This window comes from Lactuca virosa, chromosome 7, assembly GCF_052849685.1.
Source record: "Lactuca virosa cultivar CGN04683 chromosome 7, Lactuca_virosa_CGN04683_v6, whole genome shotgun sequence".
NCBI classification, from domain to species: domain Eukaryota; kingdom Viridiplantae; phylum Streptophyta; class Magnoliopsida; order Asterales; family Asteraceae; genus Lactuca; species Lactuca virosa.
Genome location: NC_136432.1, coordinates 180,774,772 through 180,798,211, shown reverse-complemented (window position 1 = coordinate 180,798,211; position 23,440 = coordinate 180,774,772). Strand labels below are relative to the sequence as shown.

At 41.0% G+C, this 23,440-nt stretch overlaps 1 protein-coding gene across 1 annotated transcript; it reads left to right on the top strand.

Moving 5' to 3' along the window:
* The first annotated feature begins 7,001 nt into the window (after positions 1 to 7,001).
* LOC145127362 (uncharacterized) lies at positions 7,002 to 9,421 on the top strand. The gene is made up of 9 exons (XM_079062577.1): positions 7,002 to 7,223; positions 7,276 to 7,447; positions 7,552 to 7,798; positions 7,889 to 7,959; positions 8,459 to 8,477; positions 8,570 to 8,805; positions 8,883 to 8,972; positions 9,163 to 9,282; positions 9,375 to 9,421. The coding sequence occupies exons 1-9, from the start codon at positions 7,002 to 7,004 to the stop codon at positions 9,419 to 9,421; spliced, it is 1,224 nt and encodes a 407-aa protein (XP_078918703.1).
* Positions 9,422 to 23,440: the final 14,019 nt, after the last annotated feature.

The following is a 23,440-nucleotide window of genomic DNA, read 5'->3' as shown; positions in this document are numbered from 1 at the left end:
CAGAACAAGAACCATACCGAAACTCTTCAAGAAGAGATGGCTGCTGCCCGAACCGAAATAAAAGCACTTCGGGAGCATCAGGCTACATTGGAGAGGCGTTTGGTGGAAGCAGAGCACCATGTGGCTGAGTCCAGTACTCAGGACTGTTCCCGCCACGATTAGTGTTTAAACTACTCACATTTTTTATATAAACTAGGACTACAGATATGTGTTAGATACTACCTTATCTACATATAAACTCAACCCTGTGTCTTGGTGTTTATACTATTCAAGGAATCATAATGCTATCAAGATTTTTCCTTTAAACTTTGATGTATTATAGAACTGTACCAAGGTCACATTTTCCAAAAACACTATGTATCAAATATATCAAAGAAATTGACAAGCATTTTAGTTAACACTCACTTCATGACTTCGTAATTTCAATTTACTTACTTATGGTAATCTATGATTACTTATTGTAATTTTAGAGAGACCTGGTATGGAACACACTATACAAATTTATTACAAGTATTACTATAATGGCATCAGCGGTTGTTTACTTATATTAGTAGACCTCTATTGTAAATCATTGAACACTATGAAAGTCAGGATATAATACGTTTAGAACTAAGATATATCTTGTTCAATATCACCTGAATCGTAACTACTATAGAGAACTTAACATCTTTTCCTCTTCAAACTTTGTAGAAAAAGATGTCGCCACATAAATCAAATAGGCGTTTCAACAACAATCCACCTATTCCACCACCGCCACCACCTCCACAGTATGATCCTGCTGTCTTCCAAGCAGCAGTAACCGCTGCCATGCCTGCTGCCATGACGCAAATAAACGCCAATGGTACTAGTGGAGCTGGCAGTGGTGCTCATAATTCAAATCACGGGGAAAGTTTTGGACACCCAAGGGAGTGTTCGTATAAAGATTTCTCAAATGCTAAACCCAAATATTTCTATGGCACTGGAGGTGTCATTGCTCTGACACGCTGGTTTGAGAAAACCGAATCGGTGTTTGAAATATGTGCGTGCCTTGAAACTAGCAAAGTGAAGTTTGCAACATTCTCCTTGAGAGTATTCCAGATCTCTTTTGCAGATTTACAACTACGAACGTAGTTATAAACAACCGGAGGAAGAGCACTACGAAGCTCTGTCATACACCTCTTCTCATTCTTCTTCAATCTAGTAGATTGATCAGTAACACTTTGAGTTGAATCGGATGAATCAATATTTTAAACATTCGTTGGAAGAAGAACATTTCCAAAAATACAATCCCAAAGCTCCTCATCGAGTCCATTCAAGTAATCATCCATGCGATCTGCCCACTGATCATAATACTCTGGAATAAGCATAGGAATCTTTGTTGAAGATCCTAGCATAAGAGAAAAAGACGTCATCGTGTTCATATTGAAATTCGCCATTGACGCACGGTCGAATTTTCAGAAAAACTTCATAAATTTGAAAATTTATGGATGAATTGATCAGAAAAGCAAGCAGAACACTCGATTAAACAAACTAGTTGCAGAATCGAATCACAACTGAAGATCAAAGATGATTTTTAGTACCAAAAGTGCGGAAACTTTTGAATCCAAGACGAGACTCAAAATACGATTGATACAAGATGAAAATCATATCATTACATTATGATTCCTGCTCTGATACCAAATGTAGTAGCTATTTAATCGAGTAATGGAACAATATCAGAATTGAAATGAATTAAGAACACAGAGAGTAAATATAATCTTGTTTCAGCTCATATTATGCTTTCACGATACAAAGAGTTTTAGACAGAAGAGTAGAAAAAGTTCTATCTATCTTATGTATCCTTCCCTATTTATAGGAAAGATAGAAAGCATACAAAAAATACAAAGGACTAAGACATTACAGTTTCGAAACAACTATGCCTTTGTAATAACATTACATAACTATCGAATACAAAATAACCTTCGAGACCTTACAACATACTTCGACTCTTACACATATGTTGGCTATCCTACCTTCCGGATCCATTCATTTGAAATATCACATGGAGACCTTGATTGTGTATGCCCCAACATAATCTGCCCCGGTCCCCGTTGAGCCCACTCCGGAAGTAGCACAAACAGTTCCCTCCAGTGGAAAGAAGAAGAAATCAGCCAAGAGGAAATCTTCTCCTTCCAAACCCAAAGTCATAAAGAGAACCAAAGTCCGTTCCTCCTCTCAACAGGAAGGAACCAAGGACATTTTGGCTGACTATGGCCATCCATCTACCCCATCTACACACTCTTCAGAGGTACCCCTCGGAGTTTCAAAAACACAAGCACACACCCACAGGGAGTCTACACATAATCCACCCTCACGTTCCCAACAAGTTGATGTCGGTGTTGACGATAGTTCCTTGCCCCTGGAACAAACCCACGTGTCACATTTGATATCCCATTTTCTTCTACACATACACAATCTGAAACCCCCGTTCCGGACCTCAAGAATTCTGAGGCTGGAGCAGTCCCTCCAACCTCAGATGCCTTAATTGGTCTGATACCCGGTAAGGGTACAGGAAGACCAGGCGTTAACGATCCTTTGTGGGAAGATTTTGTGAACAGGGTGCATTCCAGACATCCGGAGCTTACCATATCTCAGGTCGAAGCTATTCTCATCTCCATGAGGAATAGGGCCATCCAAAGCAACATGCCCTTCACGATGCCTATTGATGAAATCATAGATCTAGAGTTCGCTTCCGGAAAAACTCCAAATCTTGCTCATCATGATTCTATGCACCCACATCCCAGTGAAGAACATTTCGATGAAGTTCTGTTCGATGATTTAAGTGCCTCTATTGCTGCTCTTCCAAGGCTAACCTCCTTCTTTGCTGCATCCAATCCATCCTCATCAAGACAAGATTTTGACTTCGGAATTTCTTCCTCATCTTCGGAACCAGTTCATGAAGAAATCCAAGTTGACAATCCTCAAACGCATATTGGAGCCAACTTTGAGTCCACTCTCAAGCAAGACACAACAACTACAACTACCAAGCCAAATCCTTCTTCGGAAACTCCAGTGACTCAACAAGCAGACAAACACGTGTCTCAGACTTCCACTTTGGACACCGGATCTTCCGCAGGAAACTACATTGATCCGTTTGGCATCCTGGAACTCCGAGACAGCGTCTCCGACTCTATGAAGAATATTGGTGTTATCGAGACTTCCGTGGCCGGACTTAATGCCAAAATTGACGATAAGGTTTCCGGACTGGAATCCAAGCTTGATGTAATCCTTTCATCACTGTCCGAAGCCAACAGGTCCGGACCCACTACTGCTGAAAGAGAATCTCAACTTGATCAACTAATTTCTCTGAGGCTCAAGCACACCATTGAGGAGGTGGAACACAAGTATGACGCCTCTGTTGATCATTACCTCGACACAATAACCAAGATGTTGAATGTTCATGACGACTTAGTTAGTACCACTAACGAGCTTATTAAACAAACTCATGTTCGTCATGAGAAACAAATTCATAGGCTTGAGAAGGAGATCTGGAAGAAAGATGAGCTCAATCTAATCATGCAGCAAGTTCATATCAAGCTTATCTGAGCATCATGGAACATTGTGGATGTTCCGAAGCACAAGTTTGATGAGATGCTCTCCAATTTGTTTGATCATCTCAAAGCTCAGGCTCCCACAGCTGAAGCTTATGATTCCCTCACTCTCTAGCTCAACATCAGTTTTTCAAAAGGTGTTTGAACAATTTTCGTACTTGCAAGAATCATCTATGTTTGCACCGGTTGCTGGGCCATCCGTTGCAAGAGGGGGAGAAGGACCCAATTCAAGATCTCAGCCATGGAAACATGTCTCGGAGTTCAGACTCCGAGATGAAAGCTCTGAAAACTCTCTACAAATCCTTTTAGGTTCTCCAGGTGATGTTGTTGATGATGATGATGATTTAAGTGATGAATATATGTTTGTGAAGGACGGAGTGTTAGGACTTCAAGCTCCAACGAAATATCCTGCTAAGGTGCTAACAGAGGAAGAGCAAAGAATCTGGTCAGCAGTCTCTTCTCCATCCAATCTTGTAGATGTTCTTCATAGAAGTATTGAAATGGATAAGGCTAAAACCAAACTAGCAGTTGATGCCTTCCGAGCCACTCCCTCCATGCTGCCTTCGATTCCCTCTCCAAAGATTACTCAAATTGATGAAGGATCTTCAACTCAGATTCCAAATGATATCCTAGAAGAGCCCCTACCTTCCTCTCTTGCGAAATATGTTATCGATGATAATATGAAGCACATAATTTCTATCCTCAACAGGCAAAAAGACAAGGGAAAGAAGCCCATCTCCAAACTCCATCCAACTCATCCCTCCGGACCACGTTCTTAGAAAAAAGAGGTTTGGTCCCAGGAAGAAATAAATCAAGCACTCGAGGAAAGCATTCAGATTCAAGCCCTCAAAGACAATCTGAATCCAATGCTTGGTCTCTCTCCTCTGTTCAGGGAAGGAATTATTCATGATTTGGACATAGTACCGTTCATGTACTATGATATTCCTAATGACAATTGGGATCAACCGCATCTGCCTCTCTCTCCCTAAAGCAAGTACTACATCAAATTTGATCCTCTCCATCTGGAAGATGATCCTCAAATGATCATCCGGATAGAACGCGAAAGATTAAATACATTCTATTCCAAGAACGCACTTCCTCAAAAAGAAGTGTGGTCTTGGAAAAGGATCACCAAAATTTCCGGATTTGGAAGGAAGATCCTGACCAAATTTGATCTCAACTGTGTATTGTTCCAGTACCACATCTTCCGAAGCAAATCAACGCAGAAAACCATTACTGATGCTGACTTCCCTGCTATCAACCCAAGCGACATTCTCATTATCGTTGCTCACTTCCGAACCATTCAAAATGATGATCTCAGTATGGGAGCTTACCACACTGCTTTGAGGTTCCTCAACGATTATGTTGCTGAGTTTTGCCGGTGTGACTGTGAGCTGGCCCATTTATTTGGAACCGAGAAATATTTGCCCAAAATCGACTTCAAATTGCCAGAAGCTGAACTGTTAGCAGAAAGACCAATCGATGAACCGATACTAGGTTTTGTCTATCTTCAAAGAAAAATAAATAACAATGACATCTTTCGAGTCCTTGACAAACACCTTGTTCCTACCAAAGTCCTTCAAAAGTTCATCAGTCGAGCCTCAAAGTCCGAAGCACCCGAGCATGTCAAAGCAAAGTCTGTGAGTCAGTTACAGTGGTATATCGAAGTCATAGAATGGTTGTACAGGGCGTACGTGTTCATCAAGGAAGAATCAAGCTAAACGGACTGGATTGCTAAGTTCACTTAGAGGGAGACTGTTGGAACCTAAAAGTGAACCTCCAACAATCCCCAATCTTTTATGTTCCGAAGTCAATATTAGTTTCGGAACACAATCTGGTCCAGAACCTTTCATGTGGTTAGGAGTGGAGCGTACGTCCGAAAGTCAAGTGCATGAAGATTATGACCGAATCAGTCTACCCGTCAATACTTTTATTATTCTTGTCGTTTAGTTTGATGTAACAGTACATAGGACTTAATTTATTTTGTCAAAGTGGATAATCAGAGTGTCAGAAGTAACTCTTTTGTCCAGTCTGATATATGTACTCCGTTTTGTACGATGTACTCCTCCTCCTATTTAAGGAGTGTTTAATGACAAGAATACATGACGGATTGTTGCTCCAAAGATAGATATTTTCGCATTTACTTCACTTTCACTTTTCTCTAAAATCAATATTTAAACATTCTATTTTCTCATTTATTGTCTTTACTTAGATCATTTTAATTACTCCCTATTTAATTCTTGAAGTACTTTGTTGATTCTTATCTTCAGTCTCGACTGGTCTTGTCAGACTTGACTGTAACTTATATTCAGAAGCAGACATTGATCTTAAGCATTAACTCAAGGTTTGAATTTTCAAACCATGTCTCTGCGCAATCAGATCCTTGTCATCACATAAGGCACCAAGGTCGACCCTTATTTGGTTATGCTTTATACTTGTTGTCTGTGTGATACTTATATGTGCTTGTATATGTATGTCATTGGGTGGGGCCCGTTACATGAGTGTGGGTGGGGCCGTATCTCATTTCTCTCGGAGTTTGGGCGGGGCCCGTATCTCATTTCAATCCGAGTGTGGGCGGGGCCCGTATCTTATTTTATTCTGAGTGTGGGCGGTACACGTATCTCATTGGGCGGGGCCCGTTATCCGAGTATGCACGGGGCCCGTATCTCATTATTGCTTGATATGTGCTATGTGGTATTTTGGAGGAACTCACTAAGCTTTGTGCTTACAGTTTTCAGTTTATGTTTCAGGTACTTCCGGTTCCAAGGGGAAGAGCTCGGGATGAGTACATCGCACATACCATTGGTATTTTATTATGATGTGTTACTCTGGTTTATGACAAATTGATACACTAGTTTATTTCAAATGTTTAGATGTTATGGGAAATTACTATTTTATCTATTATTAAATTGAAATTTTTTGGGACCATATTTTTGGATGTTTCACAATCCATCTAATCCATCCGAAGCATAGTCGAATTCTGTCCCATCTGGTTCACAAATCTCTACTCAACATATTCTTCAATCAAAAAAGGATCCTACTTGGAGGTATATTACTGAACTACGATATTGAGCTTGAAAAAAGTCATATCTTTGTACCTTTTATGAAAAAACATACAATGGTGGAAGTATTAGTAGAATGAAACAACACCTTGCTTCAGTGCCAGGTAGTATTGCAGCATGTCTGAGTAGTCATGGAGATATGAAGTTTCTCATAAAAAGTTCATTGGATGAAAATACCCAAAAAGCAAAAGAGAAACGTGTCGTTGTGCTCGGTAATAGCTCGGGGATGAATGTACATAACCTGTATGATGTTGATGATGATGCTGATAAGGTTCAAGTACTCACCCAACAAATAACTCTAAAAATGGAAAGAGAAAAGCTCCTCTTACCTCCCAAATATAAACCGTGCCATTTTCTTTCCAAATGAGGAATGCATGATCCTTCACAACCGTCGATTAATGAAACATTGCAAAGTAAGGAAAGACGACATGATACAGATTTAGCTCTTGCTATGCGGTTTTATGATTCTTGCATACCTATGAATGCCGTGAATTCTCCCCTTTTTCAAATAGCAATGAGCAAAGTTGCTAGTATGGGTCATGGATACACAAGACCTTCATATCATGCTATGCGTGTTACGTTGTCGAAAGATGTGAAACAGTCTGTACAACTTACAATTGATTCTTATTGACGTTACTGAGCAGAAAAATGGTTGTACAATTATAGGTGATGGGTGGTGGGATAGAAGACAAACTCCTCTTATCAATTTTATGGTGTATTGTGCAAAAGGGATTTCCTTCATTAAATCAGTTGATTTATCGAATATTGAGAGTAATGCGCAAAGATTATGCAACTTATTTAGTGAGATTGTTGGTTGTTAGAATATAATTCATTTAGTCACTGAAATACTACAAACTATAAGGTTGCAGGAAGATTGTTATTTGAGAAATATTCCTCTATTGTTTGGTCTCCTTGTGCAGCTCACTGTATGAACTTGATTATGAAGGACATGTCGGAGATGCCTCAATTCGTTGATTTGGTTACACTTCCATCGAGGGTTACAATGTTTATTTATAACCAAAAATGGCCATTAAATTTGCTAAGAAAAATACCTGTTTGGACAGTGAATATTCGTCTGGGTGCCACACGTTTTGGTACTGCTTTATTTTCATTGAAGACTTTATGTCATCACAAACATGATTTGCAAGCTATGGTCACCTCTCTAGAGTATAAAAAAGTGATTAGATTGGAAAAAGAAAAAAAAAGTTAAGCTTATTATATTGAATGAATGCTTTTGGAATAATTGTGCTATCATAGTAAAGTAGAGGTGATGACTCCTATGTTGAGACTTGTAAGGATTTGTAATTTGGATGAGAAGCTGGCTTTAGGTATAACTTTTTTATATTTTTTAATGATATTTACAAATATAAAGTAAATTACACGAATGGTCCTTATGGTATAGGGTAATTTATACGTTTGGTCCCTAACTTATTTTTTTAACTCGGAAGGTCCCTACTGTTTGTTGTTGTTACGCGTTTGGTCCTTATCTTACCTAAAAAGACTATTTTCCCTTGATTTTTTAATTTATTTAAATAAACACACCCCCAACCCCACCCCCTTCACCTTACCTTACCTACCCCATCATTTTTTCCTATTTAAATAATAGTCTTTTTAGGTAAGTCAGGGACCAAACGCAAAACAAAAATAAACAGTAGGGACCAAGCGCGTAACAAAAACAAATAGTAGGGACCTCCCGAGTTAAAAAAAATAAGTTAGGGACCAAACGTGCAAATCACCACAAACCATAGGGGTCATTCGTGTAATTTATTCACAAATATATTATTATTATTATTATTTTAATCGATGGTTTCTTTTTCTATTTTTTAGGTTATGTATACGAAGGGATGTATAGGGCAAAAAAAAGGAATTAAGAAACTTTTCGCAACAAGAGAGAGTTGTACACCCCTATGCTAACAACATTAAAAATCGTTGTGATAGGATGTTGCGTAAGAGTCTTCATACTGCTGCTTATTGGTTGAATTCAATCTTTCAATATGATCAAATAAGTTTTTGTAAGAAACCAGCGAAGGTTATGGATATGATTGAGCGCTATAATAGTTTTGGCACTCTCAAATGTCTAACTCTCATAGACAAACTAAAGTTGTTTCATGAACATGAATGTAGTTTTGGTAGAACACTTGCTTTTTCTTCTTACAATACTACTCGTCGTCCAGGTAACATTGTTTCAAATTTTTATTAATGATAAATTATAGCAAAAAGATCATTATATTATTTTGTTATTTTCCATTAGATGAATGGTGGAAATTACATGGTGGAAATGCTCCGACTTTGCAAAAATTTTTATTTCGAATTTTAAGCCAAACTGCTTCATCTTCCGAGTGTGAGCAGAATTGGAGCGTCTTTAAGAGAATCTACACTAAAAGAAGGAATCAATTGGAGCATCAAAGGCTTAAAGACCTTGTTTGTGTTCACTATAATTTGTGTCTACAAAATAGATAACTTATACCTTCAAACTTTTTTCTATCTCTTTACTTATGTTTAAAAGTATATTGATATTTTTTTCTATTGAGTTTGGGTTGTTGATGAAATACCGGAAGATAAACTACGTTATAACGAATTGGAGAATATGGTTGAAGAAGAACCACCAAACTACAATGAATCAACAATGTTTCAACCCCAAGTTTATCAAGGTTAGTATTTTATATTATTCTATAAATAGTATTGTTATTCTTTTATTTGAGTATAAGTTTTACTAAAATTAAATTTCTATTTAATAATGAAGATGATGAAGTTGCATTAGAAGAAATTGACATGGATTTCTTTAGATGAAGATTAGAATGTGATTGATGTTTGGATTTTGATACATTTCATGGTATTTTGATGTTGATGTTGTCAACTTTGTTTTCTTTTGTTTTGATTTGTTTTTTTTTTGTTTTTTTAAGACTAGAATCAAGATGTCGTGAATTATTTAATAGTACTTTGTATGTTTGATATTTTTACTTAATGATGAAGACTTATGTTTATTAGAATTTTTGTTTTGTACGTTTTCTAGGGATGAGCAGCGGAACCATGTACTCGCTTTCGGAAACGATCGGAACCGCTACCCGCTCGGAACCGGTATATATATATATATATATATATATATATATATATATATATATATATATATATATATATATATGGTGAGATCCGTTGGGAACTCATAGTTTCCTGAGAACCTGATAACTAAAGGTGGAGCGTTAGATTAAAATTAACTCATTAATGGCATGATCGTCATCTTACCGATTTCATTTAATGTTTATTTTTTTGTTATTGGAAATATTAATAAAAAGTTTTTTAAAAAAATGGAGATTTTTTTTTCAGAAAACATGAATTTTTAAATAAAAATGAAAAAAATTACTTTTTTTTAGAAAAGTACAATTTAAAAAAAAAACTGCATTTTTTTCAAAAAAACTGTAACGACGTAAATTTTCAAAACAATTTTTCGTTTTTCAAACATAACATATCTCATATAAATCATCTCAACTCAAGTGTATCAAATGTTATCACGGTAAAACATATCCCAGAATCTCAAATACAAAATCCTCTGTCAGTGTGTACAAATCACGTCGGCGCCTTCCCGCGGCCCTCGTTAGTACCTGAAACACATATCACATAACACGGTAAGCATAAATGCTTAGTGAGTTCCCCAAAATACCACATACAACACATAAGCCACTCGAGGCTATAACTCGGTAAGACCCTCCGGTCAATGTGTCTCAGCGGGACCCTCTAGTCCTGTAGCTCGTTGGACCCTCCGGTCCGGTCTAGTTCATTGGACCCTCCGGTCCGATCTAAATCGTTGGACCCTCTGGTCCGGTCTAAATCGTTGGACCCTCCGGTCCGATCTATATAACACATAGCATATATATAGCACAATACACATAAACTCAGACATACACATAACACATAAGACCCTCTGGTCTGCACATAGATACCACTCTAGGTAATGTATAGTGAGAAGACTCACCTCGTAAGATGTATAGAAAACACTCGTGCTCGATATCCTCGACCTAGCCTCCGCCTAGCACAAGGATAATAATTGTAATCAATATTCTCTTTACATCCTCATTTCTATAGAATGGGTAGAAGACCATCCTACCCCTCCCTGGCCCCTCTTAATCAATTTGACCAAACCCTAAGGTCAAATGAAGTCAACTCCAGTCAACGGTCCAATTTTGAACAGACTCGCCGAGTGCACTCGTGTGACTCAGCGAGTGCCTGCGTATCCTCTGAATCCTTCTAAGGCCTCACTCGGCTCGTCGAGTTAACCTCCCAACTCGACGGGTTACCACTGGTCAGGAATCGCGGGACAACACGATCCGACTCGTCGAGTCCTCTCATGGACTCGGCGAGTTTCCTCCATGGCAATACTCATTTGACCTTCTGAGGTTAGATCTGTTTCTCTAACTTATAGATCTGGCCTTCTAACACCCAAAAGTCACATAAAGGTTCCATCTTTATGCTCATGCATCGCACATATGGCTCTATTTGAAGAAATAACTCTTAAAATGGAAACCTAGATTCAAGACTCTCATGGGACTGCATATAGCTGGATGATTGGGACTCTCTGGACCTCTCAAGATCCAGATCTAAAGTGTATTCCTCAATGGGACTCCACATGCTCCATATTCCAACTAAAGAAGGGGGTAAAGAAACCCTAGATTCATGGGATCTACTATAAATACAAAGATAGGTATGGATTCATACCTCAAACAGCAACCTTTGAAGAAGTGATAGCAGATCTGAGCTCCTCAATCAGCCTACTTGAAATCCCTCCTTCATTCTTGCAAGAATGCACTAAAGGTGATGCAATTAGCTCCTTCCCTCACTCTCTATGCTCTCTGGTTCGACAGGGTCTCTCAAGTGGGTGTGTGGCCGCAAATGAAGTCCATAAGGTCCTTTAAATAGGGCACATGCTCAAAGATTTAGGGTTTTTGCAAACAGCGCGGACTCGTCGAGTCCACTCATTAATCTGATTCATCAGCCGCGGTGCTACTCGACGAGTTTAGGCGTCAACTCGTCGAGTCCCTCTTCTTAACTCAAAAATAAATACTTAAATTATGATACCTGAAATTTCGGATGTTACAATTCTCCCCCACTAGAATCAGACTTCGCCCTCGAAGTCTTGCTCTGCAAACAACTCTGGATGTTGTTCCCGCATCTCCGTCTCCGGCTCCCAAGTTAGCTCGGACCCTCTCTGATGCTACCACTGGACCTGAACCAAAGGCACCTCCTTGTTCCTCAGAACCTTGATCTTCCGATCCAAGATCGCGATCGGCCTCTCAATGTAATTCAGGCTCGCATCCACCTAAATATCCTCTAGCGGTACTACTGCCGTCTCATCGGCTATACACTTCCTCAACTGGAATACGTGGAAAGTATCATGAATTTGGCTCAACTCCGCAGGTAGCTCTAAATGGTATGCTACCTTACCCATTCTCACGGTCACCGTGAACGGACCAATGTATCGGGGCCCCAGCTTGCCCCTCTTCCTGAATCGGATCACTCCTTTCCAAGGAGATACCTTCAGGAGTACGAAATCTCCAACCTGGAACTCGAGCTCGGATCGCCGCCTATCCACATAACTCTTCTGACGGCTCTGGGCTGTCAGTAACCTCTGCCTGGCCTACTGAATCTGCTCGGTCGTTTTCAACACTATCTCAGTGCTGCCCATAACTCTCTGCCCCACCTCTCCCCAACAGATGGGAGTTCGACACCTCCTCCCGTATAAAAGCTCAAAGGGAGGCATACCTATACTCGAATGGTGGCTGTTGTTGTAAGAAAGCTCAGCCACAGGTAGGTATGTGTCCCAACTTCCCCCGAAGTCCATAACACATGCACAAAGCATGTCCTCGAGCGTCTGTATCATCCGCTCACTCTGTTCATCTGTTTGTGGGTGGTAAGCAGTACTGAAGTGTAATCTCGTTCCCAACTCTTCATGGAACTTCTTCCAGAACCTGGAAGTGAAACGTACATCTCGGTCTGACACAATCGAGATCGGCACTCCATGTCGCGACACCACCTCCCTCACATATATCTCTGCCAGCCTCTCTGCAGAAGAGCTCTCACTGATATCAAGGAAATGAGCGCTCTTCGTCAGTCGATCCACAATAACAAAAATTGTATCAACACCTCTCGCGGTCCTTGGCAATTTGGTGATAAAATCCATAGAAATCTGTTCCCACTTCCACTGGGGAACCTCCAATGGCTGTAATTTTCCATGCGGACGCTGGTGCTCGGCCTTAACCCGACGACAGGTCAAGCACCTCTCCACCACCCATGCAACATCCCTCTTCATACAGGGCCACCAGTAGTCTCTCTTCATGTCCAAATACATCTTAGTGGCCCCAGGATGGATCGAGAATCTCGATCTGTGCGCCTCCTCCATCAATATGCTACGTGCCCCGTCCGTATACTGCACCCAAATCCGACCGCGAAAGGTCATAAGACCTCGGCTATCGGTAATAAACTCGGATACCTGCCCAATCACCCGCTCTCTCTTGCGGTTCTCCGGTCTCATAGCCTCTGCCTGGGCCTCTCGGATGGCATCCAATACTAGAGTCATCACCGTCATCCTCATGCATATACCTCGAATCGGGGCACTCTCCGCCCTGCGGCTCAGAGCATCGGCTACCACATTAGCCTTGCCCGGATGGTACAGGATCTCACAGTCATAATCCTTTACCACATCCATGTTGGATACGGTGTCTAAGTCCATAACTATTTCTGGTATGTACTTGACCCGACCCGGCATGGTCCATTTGGGTTGCATGGCACCATGCAATTGGATAAACTAAAATGAGAGAAATAACACTTATGGTTTATTAATATATTATAAGTTCTAATATATTAATAATATTATTTAATTAGTTTGATCAAGAATTAATTTAGAATTAATTAAGTGATCAAAAGATAACTAATTAAATATATGGGTAGATTATGTAAATCTTCCATATCTTATATAGTGGGCTAAGAGGCTCCATGGATTATCAAGTTGGGTTCCACCCATAGGATGCTCCATGGATGCTCCATGGGAGTTACAAACCCATGGGTCATGGAAATGAAGAGTCATGACACATTAGGGTTTACATGGTGTAACCCTAGATGTGTCAACACTATATAAGAAACCCATTCTCCACCAAAATAGGCTACACATAATAAACAAGAGGGCTAGAGCCGATTTTGCAAGTGTAAGATTCTCTCAAAGTTTACTCCTTTGCATTTGGTGTTGTGTGAAGCATTTGAGGCATCACACTTGGGGTGCTAGGCTCACAAGGTTTCAAGGATCATAATCAACAACAAGGTAAGTTATTCTATCTTTCATTCAAGTTAAAAATGTTCCCCATGTATGCTAGATAGGAATATAACCTTGGAATTCAACTTTGCATGGTTATTAGACAAACATATATCCAAGGTTATTAGGGTTGCATGTACACTTAGGAAGTGTTAGAATGCTCAAAACCCATTAGTGGTATCAGAGCCTGGTTTGTTTGTTGTTTTTTTTGTGTGTAAACAGCTTGAAAAAAAAATCGTTAAATTACAAGTTTTTTTTAAGTGTAATTTTTGATTCTTGAAAGTGTTCATATTCATGTTCTTGAACTTATGAAGATTAGATGATCATAGTAATTGTTTGTAACCTTCATGGTAGTTTAATTCATGATCATAATGTGTTTTAATGGAGTCCATAACTTGTCCTCAAGTTATGGAAAACCAAAAGTCTCACTTTTATTAAAGCCATTAAAAGAACACAAGAGTTATAAAAATGAAGAGTCTTCATTTTTATTACTCAATTAATTCATAAGTTATAAGAAATGAAAAGTTTTGGAAGTTTACAAAACTTTCCCTCAAGTTTTGGAACATGTAAAGTCTTGATTAAAACTTTAGTTCCAACCCTTAGAATTTTAAAAGTTAAAATTCAACCCTTATACTTTATAATATTATAAGTTACTAATATATATATGTATAACGTCAAGTCGTCTTACCGCTAGTACGCCTCATTCACGAAGCCGGTCTATAAGGGGGGTATAAGGTTGTTGCCTATAAAATGGCAACTTAATGGGTGTCCACTCTCACCCACCACTTCCTTGATCGGTGGAGGGTCGTTAGCCGAACGGGTAGGACAAGGACTTATAAATTCTCATTAAAAGTATGATGAATATTATAAAGTAACTAAATGCTTTTATTAAATTCCCAATCTTAGTTACTTTAGGAAAATGTGAATAAGGTGCTAATCCATGAAATTACACTTTACACTTTGTTTAAGTCGTTAGTGGAGCTCGTGTGGTTAACCGGCACACTAACTTGGACTTAACAAGGTAGGTAAAGGGTGACTTAAAGTTTATTATAGGTCAGTGGAGCTCGTGTGGTTAACCGGCACATCGATTGAGTAATAAACATTGAGTGTACCAAGTGATTTGCATGGTTACTTCACACCTCGTTTTGTGATCCTCGGTATCCCAGTCACAAAACTTGGAGGGCACACTCGAGATTGAAACATGCCTTTGAAAAGTTCATTGAATCTCAAAAGAATCTAGGAATTTCTAAGAACCAATTAAAAACCTAATATCTATATTTCGTTTTTCATGGTGGAAATTGGTGAATCGTCATTCACCTACCTTTCAAATATGTTATAGCTTGGATTATGGCATACCTCTTCTAAGTTATAATATATTGTGATTGGATTCTAGCCTTAATATTACATTTGGGTGTTTTATTAAGGACTCTCTTAATATCTAAACTAATCCTGTTCTCTTCTTCCAGATGTCTTCAAACAATGCTGCTTCTGGCTCTAATCCTAATGGCTCCTTTACCCTTATGAACTTGTGTGGGAAAGTCACTTTTGATGGATCCAACTTCAATGAATGGATCAGAAACATCAGGATGATTACCCGCTACGAGGACAAAGAATATGTCCTTGACAAGGAGCTTAAGGAGATTGATGAGACCACTGCAACTCCCCAGGAGATCGCTGACTTCCGGGCACATGAAAGGGATGCTACAAAAGTGGCATGCATCATGTTGGTCACCATGCCAGCGGAACTCCAAAAGTCCTATGAGGACTTCTACCCTTTTGAAATGCACCAAGATCTGATGGAAAGATACCATCAAAGTGCACGACAAGAGAGGTATGAAATCATATGCTCTATCATAACAACCATGATGAAGGACGGGGAATCCGTCACGAGCCACATGCAGAAAATGCAAAGGTATGTGGATCGGTTGCTGAAGCTTAATGTGAACTTCCCTGAGGAGCTTGCAATAGATATCATTTTGCACTCCTTACCATCGTGCTATGATCAATTCCGCATGACATATCACATGAATAAGGAAGAGGTCACACTCATCAAACTTCAGGGACTCCTCAAGACCGCAGAAACAGGTCTTAAGGGTAAGTCGGTTGTTAACACTCCTACTCCAAACTCCGCCCCTGTTTTGGCAATCGGGAAAGGTCGAGGGAAGAAGAGGAAGAGCTCTTCGAAGGGTACCAAGGCTAGGACCCTTGATGGCTCTTCTTCAAGTGGAACCAAGAAAGGTTTCGTCACTCCTTCTTCTGACCCAAAAGAGGCTGAATGCTTCTATTGCCATGAAAAGTCACATTGGAAGCGGAACTGCCCAAAGTACCAGCAAGATGTGAAGGATGGGAAAGTTAAACCCAACCATGCAGGTATTTACACTATCTTATCTAATAACTCACCCCATTCTAACTCTTGGGTCCTTGATACCGGTTGTGGTATTCATATCTGTTCTGATTTGCAGGGACTAAGAAGAAGTGAGAATGTGGAGCATGGAAGAATAAACTTAATCATGGGGAATAGGAAAGCTTTACCTGTCACCAAGATTGGAGTTTATACGTTATCGCTAAGTAGTGGGTTTAGTTTAGATTTGAATAAATGTTGTTATTCGCCAGAAATGGCAAGAAATATTATTTCCTTTCATGCATTGTATAAACAAGGTTTCACCTTTTCATTTGATAATGAAGTTGGTTCGATTAATGTTTTCTTTAATAATGTTCTTTATTTTAAAGCATTACCTTGTGATGGTGTGTATGAAACTGTATCTGTGGTTGATAACTTAGGAAATAATGTATTGTATATTGATTATGTTAATGATAATAACTTGGATAAAGCATCATTATGGCATTGTCGTCTTGGACATATAAGAAAGAAACGCATAGGCCAACTCCAAAAGGATGGAGTATTGGAGTCATTAGACCTAAAGTCAGATGATAGTTGCGAATCATGCTTACTTGGAAAAATGACAAAGTCACCCTTCACAGGTTCTTGTGAGAGGGGTGAAGGTTTGTTGGATCTTATACACACGGATGTGTGTGGGACCTTCAAACATGCCACAAGGGATACTAATTGTTATTATTTGACTTTTACTGATGATTACAGTAGATATGGATATGTCTACTTAATCAAGCATAATTCAGAGACTTTTGAGAGGTTTAAAGAGTTTAAACAGGAAGTCGAGAATCAATTGGGCAGGAACATTAAGATGCTTCGATCCGATCGAGGTGGTGAGTATCTTAGTTCAGAGTTCCTCGACTATCGTAGGGAATGTGGGATTGTCTCACAATTGACACCTCCCAGGACACCGCAGTTGAATGGTGTAGCTGAGAGGCGTAATCGAACCTTGTTGGATATGGTTCGTTCCATGATGAGTCGAGCTTCGCTACCAATCTCATTTTGGGGGTATGCCTTAGATACTGCCGCCCATATCCTTAATCTAGTTCCCACAAAGAAAGTTGCCAAAACTCCTCATGAGATGTGGACTGGTAAAGTACCCAAACTAGACCACATTAAGATTTGGGGTTGTGAGGCTTTCGTGAGACGCGAGACTCATGATAAGCTCGAACCTCGAAGTGAGAGGTGTATTTTCATCGGCTACCCACAAAAATCCTTTGTTTACCTCTTCTACAGACCTAGTGAGAATGTGGTCTTTGTAGCTAGGAGGTCTTTCTTTCGAGAGAGAGAGTTCATAAACCAAGGAGACAGTGGGAGGCAAGTTGACCTTGAAGAAATTCAAGAGTCAAGTGGTGAAGGAACTTCAAACCCTAGCACTCAACTAGAGGAGGAAACTCCTGTTGAGCCAATTGACAAGTTTGTACCTCTGAGGCGTTCCACAAGGGTTAGGAATGCACCTGAGCATTACTATGGATTTCATATTACTGCGGAAGGTGATACACTTATCAGTGATGAGACACTGATAGGTCTGGATGAACCTAACAGTTACGCGGAAGCCATGGCAGGCCCTGAGTCAGCCAAGTGGAAAGAGGCAATGGACAGCGAGATACAGTCCATGTATGACAATCAAGTTTGGAACTTGGTTGAGAATGTACCAGGTCGTAAGACTATAGGGTGCAAATGGATCTTCAAGAAGAAGACCGACATGGATGGTAATATACACACTTATAAGGCACGACTGGTTGCAAAGGGTTTCTCACAAACTCCGGGAGTTGATTATGATGAGACCTTTTCTCCAGTGGCCAAGATTAAGTCTATTAGGGTTCTGTTAGCCATAGCTGCATTTCATGACTATGAAATATGGCAAATGGATGTCAAAACCGCTTTCCTTAATGGAAAGTTGGCTGAGGATGTTTACATGAGTCAGCCAGAGGGTTTTGTCAATACAGAGTACCCTAATAAAGTGTGTAAGCTTGAGAAATCCATTTATGGGTTAAAGCAAGCACCTCGCAGATGGAATCTTTGCTTTGATGAGAAAGTCAAAGAATTTGGCTTTTCTAGGAGTGAAGATGAATCTTGTGTATATGTCAAGGCTAGTGGGAGTATAGTTAGCTTTTTGGTATTGTATGTGGATGACATACTACTCATAGGAAATGACATCCCAACTCTGCAGGAAGTTAAGTCCTGGCTTGGGAAGTGTTTCTCTATGAAGAACATAGGAGAAGCTGCCTATATTCTAGGGATAAGGATCTTGAGAGACCGGAGTAAAAGACTAATTGGACTTAGTCAGAGTACGTACTTGGATAAGGTGCTGAAGAGATTCGGCATGCAGGACTCCAAGAAAGGAGAGTTACCCATCCAGAGTAACACCGGATTGAGTAAGACACAAAGCCCTAGTACTGAGGCTGAGATAGCAGAAATGAGTCGAATACCTTATGCTTCGGCTGTAGGATCAATCATGTATGCTATGACGTGTACTCGACCTGATGTAGCCTTTGCTTTGAGCATGGTTAGCAGGTATCAGGGGAACCCTGGCAAGGCACACTGGACTGCGGTAAAGAATATCCTCAAGTACCTACGGAGGACTAAGGACTGGGTCCTTACCCTCGGTGGGAGTGAAGACTTGAGAGTTCTAGGGTATAGTGATGCTAGCTTTCAGACTGATAGGGATAATTTCCGCTCTCAGTCAGGCTGGGTCTTTACCTTAAATGGAGGAGCAATTTCTTGGAAGAGTTCCAAGCAAGAGACAGTGGCTGATTCAACTTGCGAATCAGAGTATATAGCAGCTAGCGAGGCAGCAAAGGAGGCGATATGGCTGAAGAACTTCATTGGAGACCTTGGAGTTGTACCAGCTATTAAAGAGCCAATGGAAATTTTCTGTGATAGTGAAAGTGCAGTTGCCTTAGCCAAGGAACCAAGGGATCACGGGAGATCCAGACACATCGACAAAAAATACCATTTCATCAGACATCGAATAGAAGAAGGACTCCTCGTGGCAAAGAGGGTATCATCGGATGAGAATCCAACAGATCCCCTCACGAAGGGACTGACTCGGGTTAAGCATCTCCAGCATGCTCAGAGCATAGGGCTGAAGGATGATATTAGATTTAGTAGTTAGATAACCTTGAAATTTGTAAAGTGTAATTGACATTAGATGATGAATAAAAGGTGTTTTATTTATGAGTAAAGTGTTGCTATCTCTTGTCAATCGTTTACTATATTTCTTTTGCATGTTTTGGCTTCCAGAATAATTATGTTTGGTATATCATATTATTCGAACCTCCACAGTCGGTCATATGTCGGAAGTAGGTATGAATCAAGACTGTCATGATTGGTTGCAGAGGTCTAAGTTGTTGGACATGGCTACAACACTCATGAGTGCTCATAAGTTCTGAGCATTGGACTCAACCCACGCTCACTGGAATCACTTCATGGAATTTATCTCGAGTGATCGTGAGACGGTAATATCATATAAGTCTTCAAACCTGGATATATGATTTGTTACTTATGAGTTGGTTATGCATTGATTGTACGAAAACGCATTGGTAACTCGATGTTATAAAACGTGCTCTTGTGTATAATTCAATGAGTAGTAGAACAAACATATGAGTCGAAGTTTATTTGTTCCTTCTTGGATTAGAAGCTGATATCTGGGCCCCTCGATGATTTTGTTTTGACCTATGTACCGGGCCCGGTCAGAACTAAGTTGATGTGTTCAATTGAGTTCTATGTCAAACAAATCGGAAATCGGGAAACAAACTGTTGGACACAAAGTAAGACACTGTTCCATGTATTTGTCCGGCTGATATCTAGAATAGAGGACTATATGATCACTTATCTTAAATGGCGTATCATCATCTTCTCAGTTCCGAGAGACCTTAAAAGAGCTACGATTGCCGATCGGTTCCTGAAGTATTGCAGTTATAGTTATTAGACTTATCCAAGTGGGAGACTGTTGGATAAGGTGTCTAAGTCCATAACTATTTCTGGTATGTACTTGACCCGACCCGGCATGGTCCATTTGGGTTGCATGGCACCATGCAATTGGATAAACTAAAATGAGAGAAATAACACTTATGGTTTATTAATATATTATAAGTTCTAATATATTAATAATATTATTTAATTAGTTTGATCAAGAATTAATTTAGAATTAATTAAGTGATCAAAAGATAACTAATTAAATATATGGGTAGATTATGTAAATCTTCCATATCTTATATAGTGGGCTAAGAGGCTCCATGGATTATCAAGTTGGGTTCCACCCATAGGATGCTCCATGGATGCTCCATGGGAGTTACAAACCCATGGGTCATGGAAATGAAGAGTCATGACACATTAGGGTTTACATGGTGTAACCCTAGATGTGTCAACACTATATAAGAAACCCATTCTCCACCAAAATAGGCTACACATAAGAAACAAGAGGGCTAGAGCCGATTTTGCAAGTGTAAGATTCTCTCAAAGTTTACTCCTTTGCATTTGGTGTTGTGTGAAGCATTTGAGGCATCACACTTGGGGTGCTAGGCTCACAAGGTTTCAAGGATCATAATCAACAACAAGGTAAGTTATTCTATCTTTCATTCAAGTTAAAAATGTTCCCCATGTATGCTAGATAGGAATATAACCTTGGAATTCAACTTTGCATGATTATTAGACAAACATAGATCCAAGGTTATTAGGGTTGCATGTACACTTAGGAAGTGTTAGAATGCTCAAAACCCATCAATCCAACCATATCCTATGGCACATATTCAGGTTGGGCTGATCCATCAGATACTTCAAACTCTTGTGGTCCGTCTATATGGTACACCGAACCCCATACAAATAATGGCGCCATATCTTGATGGCGAACACCACTGCCCCCAACTCCAAATCGTGGGTGGGATACCTCGTCTCATGAGGCTTCAGCTGCCTCGATGCGTATGTTATCACGTACCCTCTCTGCATAATCACCGCACCCAACCCCGATATAGACGCATCACAATACACCACGAAATCCTCCATTCCCTCCGGAAGGGCTAACACCGGGGCTTCGCATAATCTTTGGTGAAGAGTCTCAAACGAGGCCTGCGGCTCTGGACCCCAAGTAAAAGCAATGCCCTTCCGGGTCAATCTGGTGAGGGGAACGACAATCTTGGAGAAATCTCTGATAAATCTCTGATAGTAGCCGGCCAACCCCAGAAAACTCCTGATCTCGGTGGGGGATTTCGGCACCTCCCAACTCATGACAGCCTCAATCTTGGCTGGATCGACCAATATCCCATTCTGATTAACGAGATGTCCCAAGAACTGGACCTCTCGTAACCAGAAATCACACTTGGAGAATTTGGCATAAAGCCTCTCCGATCTCAGCACTCCAAGGCTCTCCCTCAGATGCTCCTCATGCTGCTCTCTGGATCTCGAATACACTAGAATATCGTCAATGAACACAATCACCGATCGATCCAACATCGGCCTGCACACTCGGTTCATGAGATCCATGAACGCAGCTGGTGCATTGGTGAGCCCAAAAGGCATCACCACAAACTCGTAATGTCCATAACGAGTCCTAAACGCCGTCTTCAGGATATCCTCATCACGCATCCTCATCTGATGATATCCAGACCTCAAGTCTATCTTGGAGAACCAAGATGCCCCATGCAACTGATCGAACAGATCGTCGATCCTCGGTAGTGGATAGCGGTTCTTGACCGTCAACTTGTTCAACTCCCGATAATCAATGCACATCCGGTGTGAACCATCCTTTTTCTTGACAAAAAGGATAGGCGCTCCCCACGGCGAGCTCTCGGTCGGATGAATCCCTTCCCCAGCAGCTCCTGAAGCTGCGAGGATAGCTCCTGCATCTCTGGTGGTGCAAGGCGATATGGTGCCTTGGCAATTGGCGTCGCCCCCGGAACCAAATCAATATGAAACTCTACCTGCCTCTCAGGAGGCACGCCCGGCAACTCCTCGGGGAAAACATCCGGGAACTCACGCACTATCGGGACCTCATCGACGGAACTCGGCCTCTCTGCGGCAACTCGTGTATCCATCACATAGGCTACAAAACCTCTACAGCCCTGCTGTAGACTCTGTCTCGCTCTGGCAGCCGAACAAAATGCTGACCCAGATTGGGTACCCTCGCTATACACCGTAAGTACTCCCCCACTAGGGTCTCGTATGGTCACCAGCTGTCGCTCGCAGTCTATAACAGCTCCAAATCGGCTCAACCAGTCCATGCCCACGATGACACAGACATCCCCCATCGCAATCGGTACCAGATCTATCGGGAACTCAACACCGAAAATCTCGAGTACACATCCTCGAATCACATCAGTCGCATAAACCGCTCGCTCGTCAGCTATAGAAACTTGTAGAGGTCGACTCAACGCCTCTTGTCGGATACTGATGTGACGGCTAAATGCTAATGACATAAAAGATCGACTCGCACCCGATTCAAACAACACCAAAGCAGGTACAAAACTCACAAGAAAAGTACCTATGCATACCATAATATAAGCACAATATCTCATACTCAGAATAAGTAAATAAAAGAATACATACCATCCACGACATCGGGCGCTGCGCGGACCTCCTCCGCTGTCAACTAGAAAGCTCTCCCGCGAGCCTTCGGTGCCTCGACCTTCGCTGGCCGGATCTCGGTAGCTCTAGCAGCAGGTGCAGATCCCTGTGCTGATCCCTGAAGTAGCTATGGTCACTCGGTCTTCCGATGGTCCGTCGGGTTGCAGTGAAAGAAGACCGAAAATCCCTTAGGGCAATCCCTCGCAATATGCTCCTCCTTCTCACACTTGTAGCACACACCTGCCCTGCACGTCCCATCATGAATCTTGCCGCACTTCCCACAAGTGCGGCCCTTCTGGCCTCCAGACCTCGAATCAGCGGGCCTTGCCCGCTTGGCTTCCGGCTGAGACTGTGCCGGCCGCCTATCCCTCCTCTGAGACTCCGCCTCCTCCCTGGCCTGAGTCTCCAGCTCAATCTCCCTCTTTCGAGCATTTTCCTGAAGCCCGGAAAATGTCCGGTATGTCGAGTTTTCCACGAACTCACGAATGTCTCTCCTCAGTATGCTAAGATATCGGCTCATACGTGCCTTCTCGGTAGACACATGCTCAGGGCAAAA

Coding starts and splice junctions, on each gene's coding strand:
- LOC145127362 (XM_079062577.1), top strand. CDS start 7,002: ATGCATGATCCTTCACAACCGTCGATTAATGAAACATTGCAAAGTAAG. Junction 7,799..7,888: donor GCTATGGTCACCTCTCTAGA/GTATAAAAAAGT, acceptor GTGCTATCATAG/TAAAGTAGAGGTGATGACTC. Junction 8,806..8,882: donor CAATACTACTCGTCGTCCAG/GTAACATTGTTT, acceptor ATTTTCCATTAG/ATGAATGGTGGAAATTACAT.